This window comes from Meles meles, chromosome 8, assembly GCF_922984935.1.
Source record: "Meles meles chromosome 8, mMelMel3.1 paternal haplotype, whole genome shotgun sequence".
In the NCBI taxonomy this organism is placed as follows: domain Eukaryota; kingdom Metazoa; phylum Chordata; class Mammalia; order Carnivora; family Mustelidae; genus Meles; species Meles meles.
Window position 1 is genome coordinate 63,435,607 of NC_060073.1, and position 20,339 is coordinate 63,455,945.

General features: G+C 38.0%; 1 protein-coding gene across 14 annotated transcripts in view; it reads left to right on the top strand.

Moving 5' to 3' along the window:
• Nucleotides 1-420: 420 nt before the first annotated feature.
• Nucleotides 421-20,339, top strand: part of EMSY (EMSY transcriptional repressor, BRCA2 interacting) — a 95,723-nt gene continuing 75,804 nt past the window's right edge. For 6 of the 14 annotated variants that reach the window (XM_046015248.1, XM_046015263.1, XM_046015253.1 and 3 more), the window contains exons 1-8: nt 421-549; nt 2,246-2,354; nt 7,634-7,733; nt 9,221-9,295; nt 10,630-10,671; nt 13,976-14,151; nt 15,769-15,921; nt 18,317-18,576. In XM_046015248.1, coding sequence (XP_045871204.1) covers nt 2,285-2,354; nt 7,634-7,733; nt 9,221-9,295; nt 10,630-10,671; nt 13,976-14,151; nt 15,769-15,921; nt 18,317-18,576 — 876 coding nt within the window. In that variant the 5' untranslated portion in view covers nt 421-549; nt 2,246-2,284. Of the gene's footprint in view, nt 550-2,245; nt 2,355-7,633; nt 7,734-9,220; nt 9,296-10,629; nt 10,672-13,975; nt 14,152-15,768; nt 15,922-18,316; nt 18,577-20,339 lie in introns of those variants that run through there. The other 8 variants (XM_046015258.1, XM_046015260.1, XM_046015250.1 and 5 more) reach the window with 6 other exon arrangements.

Consider the following 20,339-nt stretch of genomic DNA (forward strand, 5'->3'; position numbering starts at 1 on the left):
CAGGAACAAAGCTGCTTTCCTACGGTCCCTAACCTCGCCTAGAGTAAAGGTCGCGGTAAACCCTCGGCTCCAGCTACCGACGCCATTTTGGCCTCTACGTGTGACGCCACACGTAGCAATGAACGCAGCTGATTGGTTGGGAGACAGCAGCTGGAGGAGAGGCGCGCGAAGCCAGAGAGGAGGGTATGGAGGAGAAGCCAAGGAAACTACAATCCCGGCCTTCCTTGCGCCTACGACCCCATACCGAGAGCGAAAGAGAAGGGAGCTTGGTTTCGGACCACAATTCCCAGAACCTCCCGCGATGTCTCCTCTTTCCTTTCAAAACGCGGAGGAAAAGAGGGACTGGGAGAACGAAGGCCTTCTGGAGTCTGTTCTCCGAAAGGCGGGAAAGGCGAACTACACCTCCCGACTGGCAGCGCGCGGCTGCGCTTGCGCCCTGATGCCTGTCGCCATCTTGCCCCTTCTGAGGCACCGCAAACAAACCCAATTCCTGGTGTTCCCTAGTCTTGGCGGAGGAGCCTTTTAGATGAGCCCCGAAAGGCCGGGCAGGTGGGTGACTCTCAGATAGGGTGCTGAGAAGAGCTGGCAGGTTAGCCAGGCTGGAGGAGCGCCGGGCCAGCCATTTGGTCCCCGGCTTGGGGCGCCCAGCCCCATCCTCCGTTGTCTCCTAACGGGATCGTGGGGCTCCCCGAGGTGGGCTGAGGGGGACTTTGGCAGGCCTGGTGCTGGGATCCTCGGGGTCCAGCTCTGGGAGCCTCCCGGTGAGTCTCGGTCGTCCGTCTGGTTGCCCTCTCTGCTGAGGAGGGAGCGAGGTGCTGATGCCGGCCGGCGCCCCTGACACCGGCTACTGGTCCTGAAGGGTTTGGGTAGTGGGCTTGACATTGGGGTTGGCGCTGAGCGGCACGGGTGAGGAGGGTGGGCGGGCTGCTCTTGTTGTGGTGCTGCGAGAGAGTGCGTGTTTGAGGAGGGGGCGGGGCGGGCTCGCCTCCTTGACACTTGAGTGGGAGAAGGATTACTCGAGATCCCGGCTCCGGAGCGGGCTCCCGCTGCTGCTGCCCAGATTTCCAGTGCGCTGCGGCCCCGCGGTGGGGTGCGCTGGCGGGGACGCGTCGGGATGCCGTGACGTGGTGCTTGATTCGGGCGGTCGCCGGCCGCCTCCAAGATCCTGTCTGGGGGCGGGGACTGGCCCGTGGAGGGAGCGGATTCCTTTGGCTCTGCCCCTTCTTCCTCCTCCCCACCCCTTTTCTTTATGTCATCCTCCCGGCTGGGGCGCGCAGTCCAGTTCTCCTTGCTCTGGCTTGGTTTGTAGCTGAGAGGACTATGGGAAGTCGGAGGAGCGGGGATCAACTCCGGGCGCAGAGCTGGAGTTAGGAGCCTCAGTGCCTGGAACGGGATGTAGCAGTTATTACGGTTTGGTGCCTGACTCCTCGACTAGACATTGAGCTGGCTCATTCACTCACTCACTCACTTACTCATTCATTTTACCCACTCTTCTCTATCTTCATTCATCTACTTAACAAATATTTACACTGGGTCTACCGTGTGCTAAGCAGGTATTGTGCAAGCGCCCAGCGCTGTTGTCTTTTTATCCTCTAGACCAGGCAATTCCCAGTATGAAGTAAGTTCCTGACATCTAAACTTTTGGTAAATGATTGTTTAATGACTCTAGAGTGTAAATTCATCGTTCATTGTTAAGACAATGAAAGAGAAGAAAGTTTTTAGTTAAGTTCCATTAACCCATGTAACATGCTAGGAGGTATATGTGTTTTATCTCTTGTACTCGCAAGTGAGAAACCAGACACAAATCAGGTAACTTGGGCAAGGTTACACGGGTAGTGGCACCTATTTATTAAACAATGTGCCAGCCACTATCATAAGAACTTCACATATTGTTCTTTAATCCTTAAACAGATTGGATGATAGTACTTCTGTTTTACACATGTGCAAAACTTTTTGATCAGATAGTCCACTTTACCAGGATCACTCAGCCAGTGAGCTGAAAGCTGGAACTAGAAACTAGAGATGTCTGACCCTAAAGCTTGTGCTCTTTCCACTGCCCTGTGCTGGAATAATAAGCTGCAGAATGGTTGTTCAGTTCTTTATTTATCAGAAGTTGAAAAGTGTGGTGGTGAAATAGGATTGTGAGATGTTCTTACTGGTTTTACTTCTTAGTGTGTGGATCTCCAGGTAAGTGGCCTTTGAAAGTACTTTGGTAATTTGATTTTTGTTTCATTTGTTTCGGTAGGGAAGACAAGCTCTTTGGGGCTACCAAAAAGAAGCAGCAATGCCTGTTGTGTGGCCAACCCTTTTGGATCTCAGCAGGGATGAATGCAAAAGAATTCTTAGAAAATTGGGTACGATTTTCATTTTTGATGTTTATACCTTTCTATGATACTTTTCCCTTTCTGTTTTTGTCATGGCCGTTTGCGTGGATGTCATATCTCATGCTGCATTAGAAATTCTTTAGAGGTGTACTTTTCATCTTCTCATTGTTATTTTCCCACTGCCTAGCGTAGTGCTTTTTTTATTTAGTAGAGGCATGGACCATAATAATAAAAATAGTAGCTCAGAGTTCTTGAGAGGTACTGGGCTATTCGGAGTTCTTTACATTCAATATCTTACTTAATCCTCAACTCAAATGGGAAAGGTGGGTATTTGTGTGTGTGTGTGTTTCCATATTACAGATGACAAAACTGGTTTAGAATTCAACGTGTGTGAATTATAAACTGTTTCTGAATTCTAAGTAAATGTTAACTATGCTGACTTTCCTAAATTATGTTTACAGTCAGTAATAAAACACGCTTTATGTTTATAATTCATTATTTTGAGCTTCTTTTCCTTGAGAGGAGCCTTTCTCAACTAGCATTTAGGGAGAGAATTAAGCACTAATGCCAAGCCTAATCCATTGTATGTAATGAACTAACTTCTTTTTATGCATTTAGAATGGTAATAGTTTTGTACTATTCTTGAGAAAATTGAGAAAGTTACTCAAGTCATTTTTTGTATTCTGTGGCTCAAATGAAGATCCTTGTTTGAGAAGGAATGTTTTAGACTCTAAGGTCTAAGAATGACCTTGTGTCTTCTTTACCACTATAATCCTAGGCTAGCACATAGTGAGTGCTCAGTAAATGAAAAAATAATTTGAAAAAGAACATTAAATGTTTTGGAAGTGGATATGAATTATTTGTTTATAATTTTAAAGGGGAAAGTGTGGGCCTTGAATTCAGAGGGACCTGGGGTCTTGGTCTTGTCACTAATGACCCACAGGATCAAGGACAGTTTATTTAATCTCCTTAAATGTGTTGACACTTTTGTAAAAGAAGCATAATATCTGCCTCATAAGTTTGTTATATGGATTAATTGTATATAAAAGGGTCCTACCATAGTGCTTAACATCTGAGGGTATAGTGTTTTAGAGCAGTTGCTTTCAGACATTTGCAGGAGAATCTTCAGAGGAAATCTTTGTTGGGAACTCTTTTGTGTAAATCTGAATCATAGCTGCCCTGGTGCTGTCTGCTAGTAACATTACCTTTTTTATTTCCCATCAGGCCACTGGGAGGATTTCTCTTATTTTAAACTATTTCTTGGCATTGTATTTTAGCATGTTTAGAGAGCTTTTTTGGGCAATCATCCATTATCATTTTTTTCCTTTAACCTTATATCCAGACTTTTAGTACTAATTCGAGGATGATTTTCTACACACTTGCATGCAATTGCTATAGCTTGTTATCTACCATTCATAGAGTTGGGACTGCTGTTTACTCCATAGCTAAAATAATTGCAGATGAACAGATCCCAACTACAGCAGATTGGATTAGAGTTTCTGGGCTTTTGGGGCTTTGAGTCAAGGGATTATATTTAAATATAAAAATGGTAACCTTTAAGTCTAAATTTATCCTTAACTTTAGCCAGAGCTGTGTGGGTAATATTGCAGGAGAGCTGTTTCTATACAAAAGAAAACAGCCTTCCCACAGGGTAATGTCATCTTCAATGACTCTTCCCTTTGGGAGGTGAGTCTTGATAGTGATTTGCAGAAAGACTTCCTCCCCACCCGTTGGTTCATTATCATAACAATGAAACTTTTGAATTGCCTTCAAACACTAGCTCTCAGTCCAAAGTTTAGAGAAAGTACTGTATTTAAGAATTAACTTAAAATATTTTAACAATTAAGTTTGTTCCTTTAAAAATAGTTATAAATAATTTAACATAAAATGCTAAACGTTTAAATTTTACTTAGATAAAAAACACTGAGATGGAGAATTTTTTAAGATTTTATTTATTTATTTGACAGAGAGATACAGGGAGAGAGGGAACACAGCAGGGGAAGTGGGAGAGGGAGAAGCAGGCTCCCTGCTCGGGCTTGATCCCACAGGACCTGAGCCGAAGGCAGATGCTTAATAAACTGAGCTACCCAGGTGCCCTAATAATTTTTTTAATACTATACTGAACATGCCAGTGATAGATGAATGCTTCCCTCTTTTTATCCTGCCTTTCCTATGCCTTATTTTAAAAAAAAAAACATTCCTCAGTTACAACACCAACCTGGGGCTTCATGGATTGTAGTATAATTGAATGGCTGATTTGTTTAAATGGAACGTTGAGTACTTTATAGAGTGATTTGGCAAATCTCTTTGTTTTCCGTGGTGTTTGCGTGTATCTCATATTTATGTGCCATTTGAGTTAATACTACAATAGAATGGCACCAGAAGTACGAGAAATTCAATTAAGTTTGATATTTGTCAGGATCTGAGGATACCCATCAAAATGGAAATCATATGCCAAGGAAGTTGGGAAGTCAGTAAAGGTTCTTTACAATGAGTGAATTTCTGGAGAATGGAGGAAGTGCCTCAGATTGTGTGACTATAACTGTGGTCTGAGTTCCAGTTTAGTGTGAGGTTACCACCTCTTAACTTTTTGTCCATGACTTTTTAGTTAGACTTGGAATGAGACTTGAAATGTCAAAAACCTTTGCTGCATTTCTTTGATTAATTTCACTCTTTTTGCAGTAGTATCTTGATCACCATAAATTGCATAGGCCAAAAGTGAACTTCTTTTTCTTTATCTCATACCATTTCCTTTCTCTGACCTCTCCATTTCTTTTTATGATATTGCCCTTCACCTAAATATCTTGCAGACTACAAAATCTGTTTCCTTTCCTTCTCCTGTTCCTTCCACATTCAATCAACTACTGGGTCAAATAAGAGTTTTTTAGCCTGGAACTAGAGGCTTAGTCTGGCCCCAAACTACTTTTCCATTTTTGTCCTTCTTTATTCCTATATACAGGTCTCTTCTTTGATTTTAATTACCTTGAGGATAGGGACTTTGTTTTATTCATGTAGATATTCTCCATGGTACCTTGTAGTAGTAGTAAGGTGCAGTTAAGTTTGGTTTGAGTTAGTGACTGTCCAAGTAGAGGCGTATTTTTACTTATCCTAAAGTAAAACTCCAAAAATATTCACTGACTGTTCCTGGAAGTTTGATGTCTGTATGAGACATTATTTGCTCTTTTAATGTATTCCTTCTGCATGTTTGCATTTTTTTCCTAATTGCTTAGAGCACACTTCTCTTTCTGATTAAAGCTTATGCTTCTAGACTGGGTGATGTGTTTCTTCCCTTTGCTTTTACCACTGTATTATAAACTGTATCATCATTGTCTGATGACTTGTTTCACTGTAGCTTTATTCTAGAGTTAACTCCTTGAAGGCAGGATTTAGCATACTATCTGGTATACATAAAAAGACTCAGTACTGATCTGTTGAGTAAAATATTCCATAAATGAGGTGTAAACTTTTAGTATAGTGATTTCTTAGTTGGTTATCCCCAGTGTCTTTCTGAACTTTACTTTGGGTCCTGATAAAAGCTGAAATAAATGTTTCTTGGTACTAAGTATTTCCTTCACTATTCTAAGAGCAGGAACGCTTTGTCCTTCCAGAGATACCCCATGAAACATCTACATAGTATTCAGCATAGATTGAATATACAAAATGTTTACACATGGGATAATTCAGTTGGATCAGACATTTCTTTCCAGTGGGGAGGAGGAGCAGAGGGAGAGGGATAAGCAAGACTCCCTATTGCTCAGGGAACCTGATGTGGGGCCTCAATCCCCGGAACCTGGGATCATGACCTGAGCCGAAGGCAGACACCCAACTGACTGAGCCACCCAGACACCCCATGGATCGACATTTCTGTTTAATATAGTCAGCTCACTCTTTTTTGGCTCTCAGAACTGTGAATAACATGAACTAAACAAGGCTACTTGTTTATTATTGGTGCAGTACCTAGGATGTACATATGTATACCTTCATTATTTGTGTGTCAGGCCTTGGAAAATACCAAATACTAGTAGCAGCTTGAATTGACTAAGAAGATAACTGTAGTTTGGACACTTATTCCCATCATTCTAGTTTGCTTAGATTTGCCTGTCTCATAGTGTTAGTGGCTTAAAATGACTATTTTATTATTTCTTTTGATTCTGTGGTTGCTGGTTTTGCTCGAGCTCTCTCACGTGGCATATTCAGCTAGTGCGTTAGCTAGTTTGCTGGGCTCAGCTCAGATGGCTGGGCCTCTCTCCATGTGGCCTTTATCCTGGGCTTCTTCGCAGCTTGGTTATCTCAAGAGAGATGTAAAGAGAGAGAGCAAGGCCTGCAGGCAAATGTTAGTGAGCTTCATACATAATGCTTACATTATGTATGCTGATGTTCCACTGGCCAGGGCAAGTCACATGCCAAGTCCAGAGTCAGTGTGGGAAGGGAGTTTTCAAAAGCAGTACAGTTCTCGCAAGGAGTGTGCTGGGAGGAAGGCATGGTTTATTGGGAGCCAGTGAGGACTTTTTGCTTTTATATTTTAACCAGTATTGGAGACTGGCAGTTTCATTTCATAATGGTTGTTGCTGTGGAAAGAGTGAAATGAAACTATCTGGCATTAGGGTTCAGTATATTATACGCTGGTTGCTATAAGAGCAACTCATGTTTCCTAACCGGTCTTAGTCATTTGGATGGTAGATGCAGAGGATCTTAGATCTGGAAGATACCTTCGATGTCTCTTGTAGATAAAGCAGTTGAGGTTCAGGAGTGAGAAGGAACTTGCTCAAGGTCACACAACTAGTAAGTGGGAGTGCTGGAGCCAGAATCTGGTCATTTGACTCTTGTTCTAGGAGTTTTCTACTGTGTAGTACTCATGGTATTCTCAACCCCAGGGGGAAGGTAGAATGTAGTTTGAATTTCTAGGCAGGGCTAAGGAATTATTTCAAGGATTGGTCATTGTAGGTAACCTGTCAGTAAAGCTAAAAATTTCTCTTATCAGCCTTGTATCACTTGGAGCCTGTTCCCAGTTGTTGGTAGCATCAGAATTACATGTTCTTCAGTGATAATGTATGAGATAAAATACTTAACATTAGATTTTTCTACCTAAACATTTTGTACACATCTGTGAGAATAAAAAAAGATATATAATTATAAAAGCCACATTTTAATCAGTGCTCTTAGATAACATTTTTGAGAGGAACTTAAAAAATTTTGTGTGTTGATGTTTTTATTGATTTCTAGGTTTTTTTGCCCTGAAGTTCACTTTATGTAGCCACAGTATTAAAATATTGAAGGCCTATCTTGATAAAATAATTTTCTTCTTCTAGAATTGGAGGCATATGCTGGAGTTATCAGTGCACTTCGGGCACAGGGGGATCTCACCAAGGAAAAGAAAGATCTTCTTGGAGAACTCTCAAAAGTTCTTAGGTAAATTATCATAAAAGTTTGTGAGATGTGACTCTAGAAATTTCATTTTGAGGAGTTTTAAGACTTTTCATTCTCAAGTTGAAGACAGAGGTGTTCAGGTTATTGGTACTTAGTTCATCCTAGTTGTGTGCTTTTTACAGAAAGTTATGTAATTTATCATTTATTCTGTAACCAGAAAGGGTTTAAGGCAGGTTATTTTAGGTTTCGGTCACCTGGGAAGGGGAGGTATTTTTAACATGGGTGAAGGGAAATAGACCTCGTGGCAACAAGATCTGAAGACTTGGAGTGGCCCAGTGGCATTTGTTGGGAGGGAAGAAGGAGGTACTATAAAGTTATTAGCTTAGTTTATAGAAATGGGTGGTTTTGATATAGTCAAGCCCTGTAGATAGTTTATACCCCCGTTTTCCTGCTAGAGTGGCACTTGAATCCATTAAAAAATTCTAGTGAGTGGAATTCTTTGATACCTTGTCTTGATCCATTCTAACATCTTGAGCTTTCTCAGAAAATACTGTTTTAACTGAAGTTTCCTTTCTACATTTAAAACCATTTTGTCCTGTTCTTTTTTTTTAAATGAAAATAGAGAAGTCTTTTCCTGCCTATGGTTGACATTAATATAGGGCTATTACTAAGTCAAATCCTTAATCTTACTGTCTTCATATTTAATAGTTTATATATTTTTTGTTTGTTGTTTCTGGTTCCCCATAAATCTGCTTTCCAGCCCCTTTCCTATTTTATATTTTAGTCCATGATATAGATTTAGCTTAAGCAGTAAAGATTACAATTTGAAGAGTGGTTATTCATTTTACTGAATATTTACTAATGGAATGGGTGTAGCCTTTTTTCACTTGTTTAGTATTAACTTTACGTGTATTTAGTCAGGATCAATATCTGCACATTTTGACTGGAATGGTAACAGTGTAATGTAGAAGACATACAGCTTAAGTGTTGAGTAGTAGGGGAGTAATGTCCTGGTGTCAAATTTCATAGCATATAGCCACAGGAAACAGATTATCTTGCCACTTCTGTTTCTTTATTATTTTCACTGAACATAAAATTATAGATTCTTAAGCTTTAGAAAGAATTTTAGAAGACTTTCTTCTAAGTGCCAAAATCTCAGTAACCACAATTACAGGTCATTCAGTGGCTGTTTGCATATTTAGATAACAGGAACCTCTGCTAATCTTGAACAGGGTCTGACATTTCTGCTGCGTTTTGGAAGTAATGACTTGCTACCAAGCTGATTTGTCTTCCTGTGATTTCTAATTTGCAACTAATTCTTTCTGCAGTTACACAGAATCACTTTGAACCCTTTCCTATGATTTTAATTAAAGCATCTGAAGATATATATTAGGCCCCGTCTATATCTTTTCACAAATCAATCTTGTCTCCCCTCTTCCCCAAGCAAAATGTTGACTTAAACAGTAATAAAAATATAGAAAAGAGCTGCCTGCTTGGCAGAGTTCTATAATGGCTATTTTTTTTCATAGCATCTCAACAGAACGCCACCGTGCTGAAGTTCGGAGAGCAGTAAACGATGAACGGTTAACAACAATTGCACATAAGTAAGCCATTAGTCATACAACCCCTGATTTTTATGACGTAGTATAACATAGTTTTGAAACAGTCTTCCTGTTGTATAGCAGATTCCTGAGTCTTTTATCTTAATAGTAATACTTCTTTACTCAGGGATCCTGACCATAGAGGTGTTAACTGTTTATTCAGTTGGTTATGTTTTTGCATTTGTTAGGCAAGCTTTAAGTACTCAGGTCAAATCCAGTTACAATGTGATCTCTGGATAAAAGGCCACCACAGTTTAGCAGATGATTTGCTTACTTAAAGCAAAGTTCAGTAATAAAGTAGTGTGCTCCCCTCATTTGACAGCCCCTAGAGCTTCTTTGTAATGGTATGTGATATACATATTGTTTTATAAATAGGCATTATATATTTTCTTTATAACTAATATTTCATGTATTTTGAGAGTCAGAAAAAAGATTGTAAGAATATATGTTCTACTTTTAAGAAATATGAATATATCTTAATTTACTTTAAAAAAGCCAACAAAATAAAATTATAAAGAATTCTTACCAAATGATTTTCATATCATAACTATGTGACAGATGAGGGGGTAGGGGGGTGGAGGACTATGGGCAAGGATCAAACATTGTATGGAGATAGTGCCTCCTAAAGAGTAGAAAGAAACAGAAATTATCCTTAAATGTTAATGCAAGATGACAGGAACATTTCATTAAAAATAAGATATATTACAGTATAATTCATTTATTTTTTTTTATTTTTATGTTTTAATGTGAAATAAAACTAAAGGAAAAAATTCAGTGCATTTCCATAATGTGATAAATAGTGTGTTTAAACCAGTTGGCAGTATTTCAGTTGACACTGCAGATTCATTAGCTTCATGTTGTGCTTCATTGTTCCTCATTTTACTTAACTTATAAAATGGGGTGCTACCTTTTTAACTGTATAGTTTGAAAGCTTAAGTATCTGGATTTTGAGGTTTTTCAGTGGTGGGTATGTATGCACTGTAGAAGTTTGGAATTTTTCCACTAGAGACATTAAGTATTTAGTTGTCAGGCCAACATGGTCGAACCATTCAAATATTAATGTGTTCCTTCTTTAATTTGCTCTAAACTTTTGAATTGGGTTGCTCTAAAAATAATGACTGAACCTAGATTCTAATTTGAGATGGTAATAGGAAACTTATGTGCTAGATAATAAGTAGTAAACAATAGCTTATGTTCAGAGGCACTTAGAGACAAAGTTAGTACCTTAAAAGCATTGGAAAAGTATTGTGGGGCAATTAGTTGTAAGTTGATGCATCAGTTTCATACTTAAAGGATAACATTTATTTAGTCTCCTTTTCCTTTTTTCCCCTTTAAAGAATGAATTTATCCTTATATTTGGGTGAAAGACCAAGTTACAGGTATGCAAATAGGTTATTATTATTTCAGGCTTTTTCTTGTATTATTTCAAAATTGAAGCTCTCAATTATTCAGGGGCACATATTCCCATTTACGAATTAACCGTGCCCTCTGCTTTTCCTTCTCTTCCCCTCCTCCCCCTCCTAATACTGCCCACCCTTTAGCCATTTTGCTGCTTGGGAGTACCTCTAGTCAGAGGGTGGGAAGGGAGAGGAGGTGAAAATTTTAATTAGTCATTTTACTACTTGTTAGTTGACCTGGAAATGGCTTGGTGGAAGAATTTACAAGTATTTACCAAAGTATTTTTGGATAATATGTGGATTTCTTTAATCTGTTTGACCTCTCCCTTTCCCTCCTCTCTCTATTAGCATGGATAATTGAGAGTTGGCTTTTATCTGCCTGTGTTTCTTTTTTTCTCTCCTTTCTGATTTCTTTATACATGAATTTAATTTTCTGAAGAGTTTACTTCAGCGTATAATTTTAAAAGCTTCTTAGGTCTTTCTGTACTCCTGTTTTAATATTTTATGCTGTGGTTTTAGTTTGACTAGGTGTCGTATTTTACTTGTTGAGCCCAGGGGTCGGTGAGTGTGGAGTGGTGAGGAAAGCATAGATCCCTTATTCTCTACACCTCCTCTGCCCTCTTTCCTTCAGAAGTAGTAACAGAACCTAAATCCAAAGATTATCTATAGGTTGGCCTCATACTCTGAGCCGGAAAAAAGCAACTGGAGCCAAGGGGAATGCATCTGAGCTGACTACATTCCCTTCCTCTCTCCCTTCCCTCCCCCACTCAAAATCGCAGCTTAGGCCAGAAGGAATGTGGTTGAAAGGTGAAGAGAAAGCCAAGAAGATTGAGCACAAAGGAGGTGGAAACAAAAGGAGCTGGGTTTCTGGGATCAAAGAAAAGCCCTGCTTATGGCGGATAGCAAAACACGTTTTACTATTTGGCACCAGACCATTTTTTAAGTTTGATACTCGAATTCAGTTTGAAACGTCAGAATATTATAATATTAAAGCCTGGAATGTCAAGGGGTTTCAGAGTTTTTAATTGTGCCCCCGCCCCCGCCAGTATTGTCTCTAACGTTCAAAGAGAGTGGCTATCTGAAATTACTGTTTTTTTAAATTCCTTCCCCATAAGCCGGACATTCATAGGCTACTGTGTGTGAGTTTCTGTGTGAGGGTAAAGATTTTTTTTTTTGCTGGTGCCCTGCATACCAAAGGATGTGAGGGCCAAGGTAGTTTCATTAGTATCATGTTAGATTTCTCAGAAAAGGGTCTGGAGCAAGGTTTCTACCCTCCCTTGCTATTCTTAATCTAAATAGAGAAGTGATCCTTATATTGAAACTTAGGGGCTCCAGGGAAGCCCCGGAATAAGATGTAAAATTCAGTTTAGGTGATTTGTGCAACTAATGCATATTTACACCCTCATTACTAAGCAAATAGGAGTTTCTTAATCTAATTCTAACATAATTTTTCACTCACTTAAAAAAAGTTTGAGCATGTTTGCATGAGTAGAAATTTGGAAGATTTACAGATTTTTTAAAAAGTTGCAGTTCTGTCTTTTGCACTGCAAATTCTGTCTTTTCAATAGCAAATATTCATGTGTTTCAAATTACTAATCTTCCATAATTTCTGCTACCATTTAAACAATGCACCAGGTAAGTGCAGTAAAGTGTAGACATCACTTTATTTGTGTGTAAGCAATCACCTAGCAAATTTACTAGTGATGTTCTAATAAAATGATAGCAAAATAGGAGTCAGTCAGGAAAATGCTAAATAGCTTTTAGAATTTTTTCCTTTGATGGTTAGCTGTAGCCCGTTTCTGTTTCTCTTATTTATACCATTCTCTATTTCATAACTAGTGTCAAATTGGAGATTATGTGATAACAAATTTATGGAGTTAATTGGGGTTTAGGAACTCTTCTTTCCCTTGTTTTAGGTAGGACTGTTTAAATAGTTTGCAGATTTCTTATAGTAACCCAACTAGATTCATCAACTAGAAATTCCTTTCTGACCTGAAAGTAAATCTTAAGTTGTAAAGTAATTTATTTGTTCCATTCAGCAAAAGTGTATGAACTTAGGAAGTTATTTAACCTTCCAGTGACTCAGTTTTTCCATCCACAAAATGGAGATAATAATATTACCAATTTCATAGGATTATTGAGAGAATTATGAGTTAATATGTAGAAAATGTTTAAAATAGTGCCTGCCATAGAAAAAGTGCTTAGTTGATGTTAACCACCATCATCATCATCATCATCATTATCATTATTCCATTATCCACTAACAAGGGCTTTTGTGTATGCTCTCTAAATATGAAGAATCAGTGGACATTTCAGGTCTTAAGCCTTAGACTGGGTTGTAGAATCTTTGGTTTGGAAAAGGTACAGAAATATTTCTGATTTAGTAAAGAGATTGATTAACTGATTCTGGGTATATTTTAAACCTTGACACACTAGTCATTAGGAGAAGTGATGCAACTGCCTTTTGTGAAGCCAAATCAAGAGAAGTGACACAATTGTCTTTTCATATTTCAACCATATTTCAGTTGGATTCCCGGGATAAAATTCACTCAAGTTTTTATAGTAGAGAAACAGAATAGTGTCTACTTAGGGGGATAGTTCAGTGGCTTCAAATATTTCTTAGAGTCAAGAGTGGTATAAGTAAAATTAAAGTAGTGGCAGGTTTCTTCCAGTGACCTCAGATCTAGTTTATTTTTTAACAGGAAGGATACTAACACAACACACCATCAGTGACACATGCAGTGATATATACAACCCTCTTCTCTCCCTCCATACTTGGTCTCCCTCGTTTACTGCCTCAGTTTCCCATGTTTGAAAGCCTTAGAACCTCTGGCCATGCAGGCAGTTAAATCATTTTTGCAAAGATTCAGTGAATTCTATCCTCAGTTATTAAAATTTAATCTTAAAAATTATAAGTACTTTTTACCTTTTTAGTTGAATTATAAAATTAAGTCTAAAAGTAGTAGATGTACTAGTTTTCATTAGCAATGCCAGATTTAAAGTAATGAAAATAAGTTCAGTATTTAGAAGGCATAAAAAATTTTTTTGTAGTTTCAGTTGTGTTAAGATTTTGATTCTAGAATAAAATATGTAAGAACTTTGTGTGTGAAATCCTTTGAATTCTGATAATTATTCATAATTTTGATTTTGCTTGCTTAAAGTCAAGTCTCTCCTATTCACTCAGGATACTTTTTATAATTTAAAAAGTTATATTTGCTTGAGAAAATAGTTGATTCATTTTTTAGTGATTGAGAACCCTTGTAGCAGCATTTTCTTTTTTGTTTAGTATGTCTGGACCTAATAGCTCTTCAGAATGGTCCATTGAGGGTCGTCGCTTGGTTCCACTGATGCCCCGGTTGGTTCCTCAAACCGCCTTCACTGTAACAGCTAATGCTGTTGCCAATGCAGCTATCCAGCACAATGCATCTCTTCCAGTGCCTGCAGAAACCGGAAGCAAGGAAGGTGAGTAGAAAACTATACTTCTGTGTATAGAGATGACTTTTCTCAGATTCTTCAAGGAAAGGTATCCTGTTTTTCATCTGTTTTTAAATCCCAGTGTATGAAGGTTACAAAAACACAGTAAGCAGCTCTTACTCTGAAACTAGAAACTGCCAAGTTTTTAGTCTCAGCCAAAACGAAATCTCCCTTTTATTCAAAGTGTGAATTCTATTAATCAGAAAATTGCAAAAGCCTTCTTGGAGAGAATTTTTGATATCAGTGTATTTTGTGAGAAATGCACAAAAGGCCTTAATGGGTGACATAGAAAAAAAAGGATGGAAGTCATTTACCTGCTGGGGAAAGATGCCTAACTGATTACTTAGACAATAAAACTCTGTTTTATCTTCTGGAGTCAGTGGTATATGGTGTTTCTCTGTTCTAGTCAGTGTTCTGAATCTATTAGGGATTACCTGGCAGAGGAGAAGTCTTTTTTATTGTTATTTAATCTAAAAATTGATATGTGCTTTACTTGAATTCTCTTGAGGTCGCCAAGACTAATATTAAATTCAAGAGCTCATATTCGGATTGATTCTAGTAGCTTAGTTTGGTATTGCTTGAAAGTAACCTTGAAAATAATGAAGTTGTCAGATTACTTTAGGGAATTGTCGTTTCTTGACTAGCAGTGGATTGTGGAGCAAAATGAGACATTTCATGCATGCCAGGTTCTGTTTTCAACTACAGGAAGCTATATTTAGAGAGAGACAGGTACCAATATGCAAAATTCTGTTTTCTTTGTTGTAGGAGAGTTATCTTTCTCTCTTCCTACTTTTACCTTTTCTATCCACCAGCTGTCTGGTAAAGTGAAAAGAATATAGGATTTCCAGTAGTCACATCTGCCTTCGAGTCCTAGTTAGCGATTTCTTAGTTATATAACCTCCAGCAACTTAAGTTTCTGTGAACCCTAGGTTCCTCATCTTTAAAATAAGGATGTGGTGGTGTGAGAATTCGTGCTAATATATGGAGAAGGATTTAGTGTAATGTATGCTATCAGTAAATGGTGTCTTATGAACTATGAACTTATGAACTTCTTGTTGTTATTCAAGAAATTAACATATGATGCTGTCATTTAGTTGAGTTATTGTTGCACTGCTTGGATGGCAAGTGACTGTAAGTTGTTTTATAATAAAGTAACCTTGCTATGGTTCCCCCCAGTTGCCAAGTTGGAAATTGCCATGGTTAGGGAAAAATTATGCATCACTCCATCATTGGTGCTGCTGTCAGTATTGAAAAGGAAATACAAGTACATGCCTTTTAACTCTTGCCGTGAATGAAAAAAAATTTTTTTTTCCTCAGTATAGTTTTAAACTTGATTTCTTTATAATTGTGCTCTTTTCCATTGGCAATGTCACCTGTAGACCAGCTATTAAATACTTGAGTAAAACCCAGTGAAGTGATGATTTTCAGGAAGGGTTATTAATACCTTTTAACTTAGTGGACCTAATACCTCGTAATGGCCTCTAACTTCTGATCACATGAAAATGTTAAAATTGGCCTGCAGTAAAAAAAAAAAAATTACTTTTCTGTATATGCGTGGACAGTTTTGGTGAAAGTTAACAGCAAACTTTTTTATCGTTCCTTCAGTAGTGGTTTGCTATTCCTACACAAGTACCACGTCAACCCCAACCTCTACCCCTGTTCCAAGTGGCAGCATAGCAACGGTTAAGTCTCCAAGACCTGCCAGTCCTGCCTCCAATGTAGTTGTCTTGCCAAGTGGAAGTACTGTTTATGTCAAAAGTAAGTGATATTCTCAGTGTTATCAGGGCCATCTTGGCTAAATGCTGCAACATAGGCTCTGATTAGAATTGCCTTCCTGGATTAAATCATCGGTCCACTGGCTATTAGCAGTGGTTAGTTTTTGAAGGTTGTAAATTCCTTTCTTTACATGTGACTAGGTATATATTGCTTTTTAATCAGTTCTGGGGGTTGAGAAATGACTTTTTTTGTTCTCTGTGGGAAATCTGCCTTGAACAGTGCTATCTTCCAAGTATTCACTGATTTTCATTGTCATGGAATAGAAATGTGAATGGAAACTGAAGAAATGTGCTTATATGATTTATTCAGCATTTACTCCTATAATTGCAATCTCTGTATTGTTCTTTAAAAAATTATTTATATAGCATATCATGCAACTGTTACATTCAGTGCTACGTTCTAGAGAGTCCATCTTTTATATGTCTAGTTGACTGTAAGCTTTTGAAGTTTATTTACAGTTTTTAACTCCTTGATTCTCTCCTGTGAAACAGTTTAAAGACCAGGTCATGTTTTGATTTTAGTGTCTGTTATGTCAGTATTGTTTTACTTTTGTTATCAGCTGGAGATTACTAATATTTGAGTTTCATTTTTCTCAATATGGCGATAAACCTGATTTCTTTGTAACTTTTAGAGGTAGAGTTGCTGTTTTAGGAATGATTTTAGGTCATTGTCAGCCTTATTTAAATTAAAGTCTAAAAATGAAGGTATAAGTGTATAAGGAGTTATATTTTATTAACAATTCCGTAAGTCATGCTATATACTTATTTTTGTCTGCTCTGTAGAAGTTTCCTGTTTATGTTGCAAGGTTTTATGTTTCTCACTTGATTTTTTTTTTTTTTTTAAGTCTGCAAAAATAGTTGAGGCTTCAGTTCATAAAGAAGAAAACTAAGAATCTGGAACTGTTAAGTTTCTATCTGATTTCTGTAGATTTAGCCAAGGTGACTGTAAGAGATCTGGTTTTTTGTTTGTTTGTTTGTTTTTGGTAATCTCTATACCCAACATGGGGCTTGAACTCACAACCCTGAGATCATTGTATGCTCTTCTGACTGAGCCAGTCAGGCACCCCACAATCTACTTTTTTTTTTCTTTTTAATCATTTTTTAAAACATTGAGAGTGAATCCCAAACCCAAGGAAACCTTTTAAACATAAAATGTTGTTTAAAGTAATGGGAAGTTTATTGCTTTATTCTCAGAAGTCACACAGGCAACATTAGTTGGAGATATAATCATTCATTAATCTAGCTTCGTATGTACAAAAAACTTGCCAGGGAAACAAACCAATGAGTCTTAGTCATTGCCATCTGGGAGCCCCTTAATAATAGGAGATATGCAGACCAGCAGCTACAGTGCCATGGGGTAAGTGATACAGAAGAGAATATACAAAGTGCTTAAGCTCAGAGGAGATGTGGATTAGTTTTGCTTAGAGGAGTAAGGGAGAACGTCACTGAGGAGTTGATTTGCAGGATGATGAAGAGTTCATTGTTGGTAGGTAGTATTCCCCAAAGAACAATAGTGTTTGCAGAGTCTGGTTGGGTAGAATGTGGTAAGGTGGCTTACCTTGTGGTTAGGGAATCGTGAGCAGTTCAGTGTATCAGGATTATAGGGGTGCACAGGGTTGGGTAGAATAGGGTATAGTTGGCCCTAGAGCAATGTGGGACTAAGGGACGCTGACTCCCTGTACAGTCAAAAATCTGCATATAACTTGACTCCACAAAAACTTAACTACTAATAGTCAACAGTGGGCCAGAAGTCTTACTGGTAACATAAACAGTTAACTAGTATGTATTTCGTAAATGTGTTATATACTGTATTCTTACAGTAAAGTAAGCTAGAGAAAAGAAAATGTTACTAAGAAAATCATAAGAGGAAAGAGAAACATTTACAGTAATGTACTATATTTCTCAAAAAAAAAAAGCACATATTAGTGGACTTCTGCAGTTAAGACTTGTGTTTGTATTCTTGGAAAGCTGTAGAACCTTGAATGATGTAGTAATGATTTAAGTGCCTCTTCTTGTAGGCAGATAAAAAACTACTTAAGGATTTAAGGCAAAGCACTGACACCATTAGATATAAGATTCTGTAACTGACAGCAGGATGGAGGGTTGAATTGGAGTGGTTGGAAGCATGGACACCTTTTCGGAGGTTGCTAAAATACAGGCTGGGGATAAGAAGGCCTGACATAGCCAAAGTGTTAGAGAAGGAAGGAAAGGCATTCAGAGAAAACTTCTGAGGGAGGATTGATAGGACTTACTGTTTGATTGGGCTTGAGGCAAAGGGAGAGAGGTCAAGGACCCCTGATGACACAAAGACTTAAAATGAAGTATAAAATGCAGGGTTAGATTGTGATAAGTACAACAAAACTGTCATTGCCTTTCAGGTGTTAGCTGTTCAGATGAAGATGAAAAACCCAGAAAACGAAGGCGAACAAATTCTTCTAGCTCCTCCCCCGTTGTCCTAAAGGAAGTTCCAAAAGCTGTTGTTCCGGTCTCAAAGACGATCACTGTGCCTGTGAGTGGCAGTCCCAAGATGAGCAACATCATGCAGAGCATTGCCAACTCCTTACCACCCCACATGTCTCCTGTGAAAATAACCTTCACCAAACCATCAACACAGACGACAAACACAACAACACAGAAGGTATGTGAAGGAGGGAGTCTCTGTCTGCCAATTGCTGTTTCCATCTCTTTCAGTCAGTATGATTCAGATTTAACAAACATGCACTGAGTGCTTACTATGTGCTTGGCATTATGCTGGGAACGATCAGGTTTCTTTAATTCTCCACAGAAAGCTTTGGGATAGATATTACTAATTCACTTTTTGTAAACAAGGCTCAGAGATGACAAATGACTTGTCTAATGTCACACAGCCAGCAGATGTTATACTTCTAAGACTTGTTCTGTTTTATTACTGTAATGCCATTTGGGAAAAAAATGAAAATGTAGATTTTTTTAACCTGTATATGGATAACTTTACCTTTAGGAACTCAGTTTTTACTTTGCCAGAGTAACAAAGTTGTCAGAAGTGTGTTTTGTAGAAGAAAGGAAGGATATGATTAAGTGAATAATTATTGTTGCCTTTTTTTTTTTTAATTCTTTGTATGGTATCCTTAGTTCTTTTCCTAAACTCTTCTTAGTATGTTCAAATCGTCAGTATTCTGTCAGTTGTACGTTATTAGAACACTCTAACTTTCCACACTAATCTAGATGCTGATGGCACCCTAGGCTTGTTGCACACCTGTATTTCTTGAGTCTCCCTTCACTCGCATGCTGATACCCCTCTTTCGTTTATTTACTCATTTGCTAGAGCATCCTCTGGTAGCTTCTTGGTGTATGGGTGGATGGAAGGTAAAGTTTTGGAGACCTTGTATGGTGGACTGAAAATGTCTTTATTTTAGTCTCCCACTTTCTTGATGGTTTAGGTAGAGTATTTTTTAGGTTGGAGGTAATTTTCCCTGAGAACTTTGAAGATACTGCTCCATTGGCTGTTGCCTTCAGTATTGCTTTTGAGAAGCCCAATGCCATTTTAATTTCCTCTTTTTCTCTTCAGAACTCTAAAAGTTCTGAAATTTCAAGGTAATTTTTCTTGGTGTGGATCTTTATTTTATCCATTGGTGCATAAGTCAGTGGTCCCTTTCACTTTAGACACTTGTATCCTTCAGTTCGGGGAAATTTCTTGAATTATTTCCTAGGTCTTTCTCTGTTCTCTCTTTTTGGATCAGCTATTTAGGATGTTGAACTGCCTGGATTGATCCTTTTGCTTTTCTTTTCTCATTCCCATTTTCTATTTGTTTGCCTTTTCTTTCTACTATAATAGTGGTTAAAAGCCTGGATTTTTGGAACTAGAGTTCTGAATTTGAATCTGTTTTTGCCACTTAACTAGTTTTGTGACTGTGGGGAAACTAAATTCTGGATTAAGTTTTCTCATTTGAAAACAAGGAAAACAACCTGTAAGATTTTGGGGGTGTAAATAAATGAGATAATAAATATAAAACTGTTAGAATAGAGCCTAGCACATAGTAAATGCTCTTTAAGTATTATTTTCTTTATCCTTTAATGTTGTTCTTCACTACTTTTCTGGATTTGTCCTTTTAGCTATCATACTTTAAACTTCTGGTAACTCTTTCTTGATCTCTAAAAGTTCCTTTTTTAAAAAACAACATCCTGTTCTTTAGTAAAATCGCTGTATCCTGATGATATCCGTGATTTTTTTTTTTGATGTTTTATTCTTTTATGTTTTCTCTCTTACCTGTAAGTTCCTTGTATCTATTTGTTTTGATCTCTGTTTCATTTTAGAGTTTTCTTAAATGCTGGCTAGCTGTCCATTATATATGAATATGGGCACTAAAAGCTGACAGAAAGTTTTATGTATAGGGTGGCATGTTGGCTGGTGACTTTCATTGT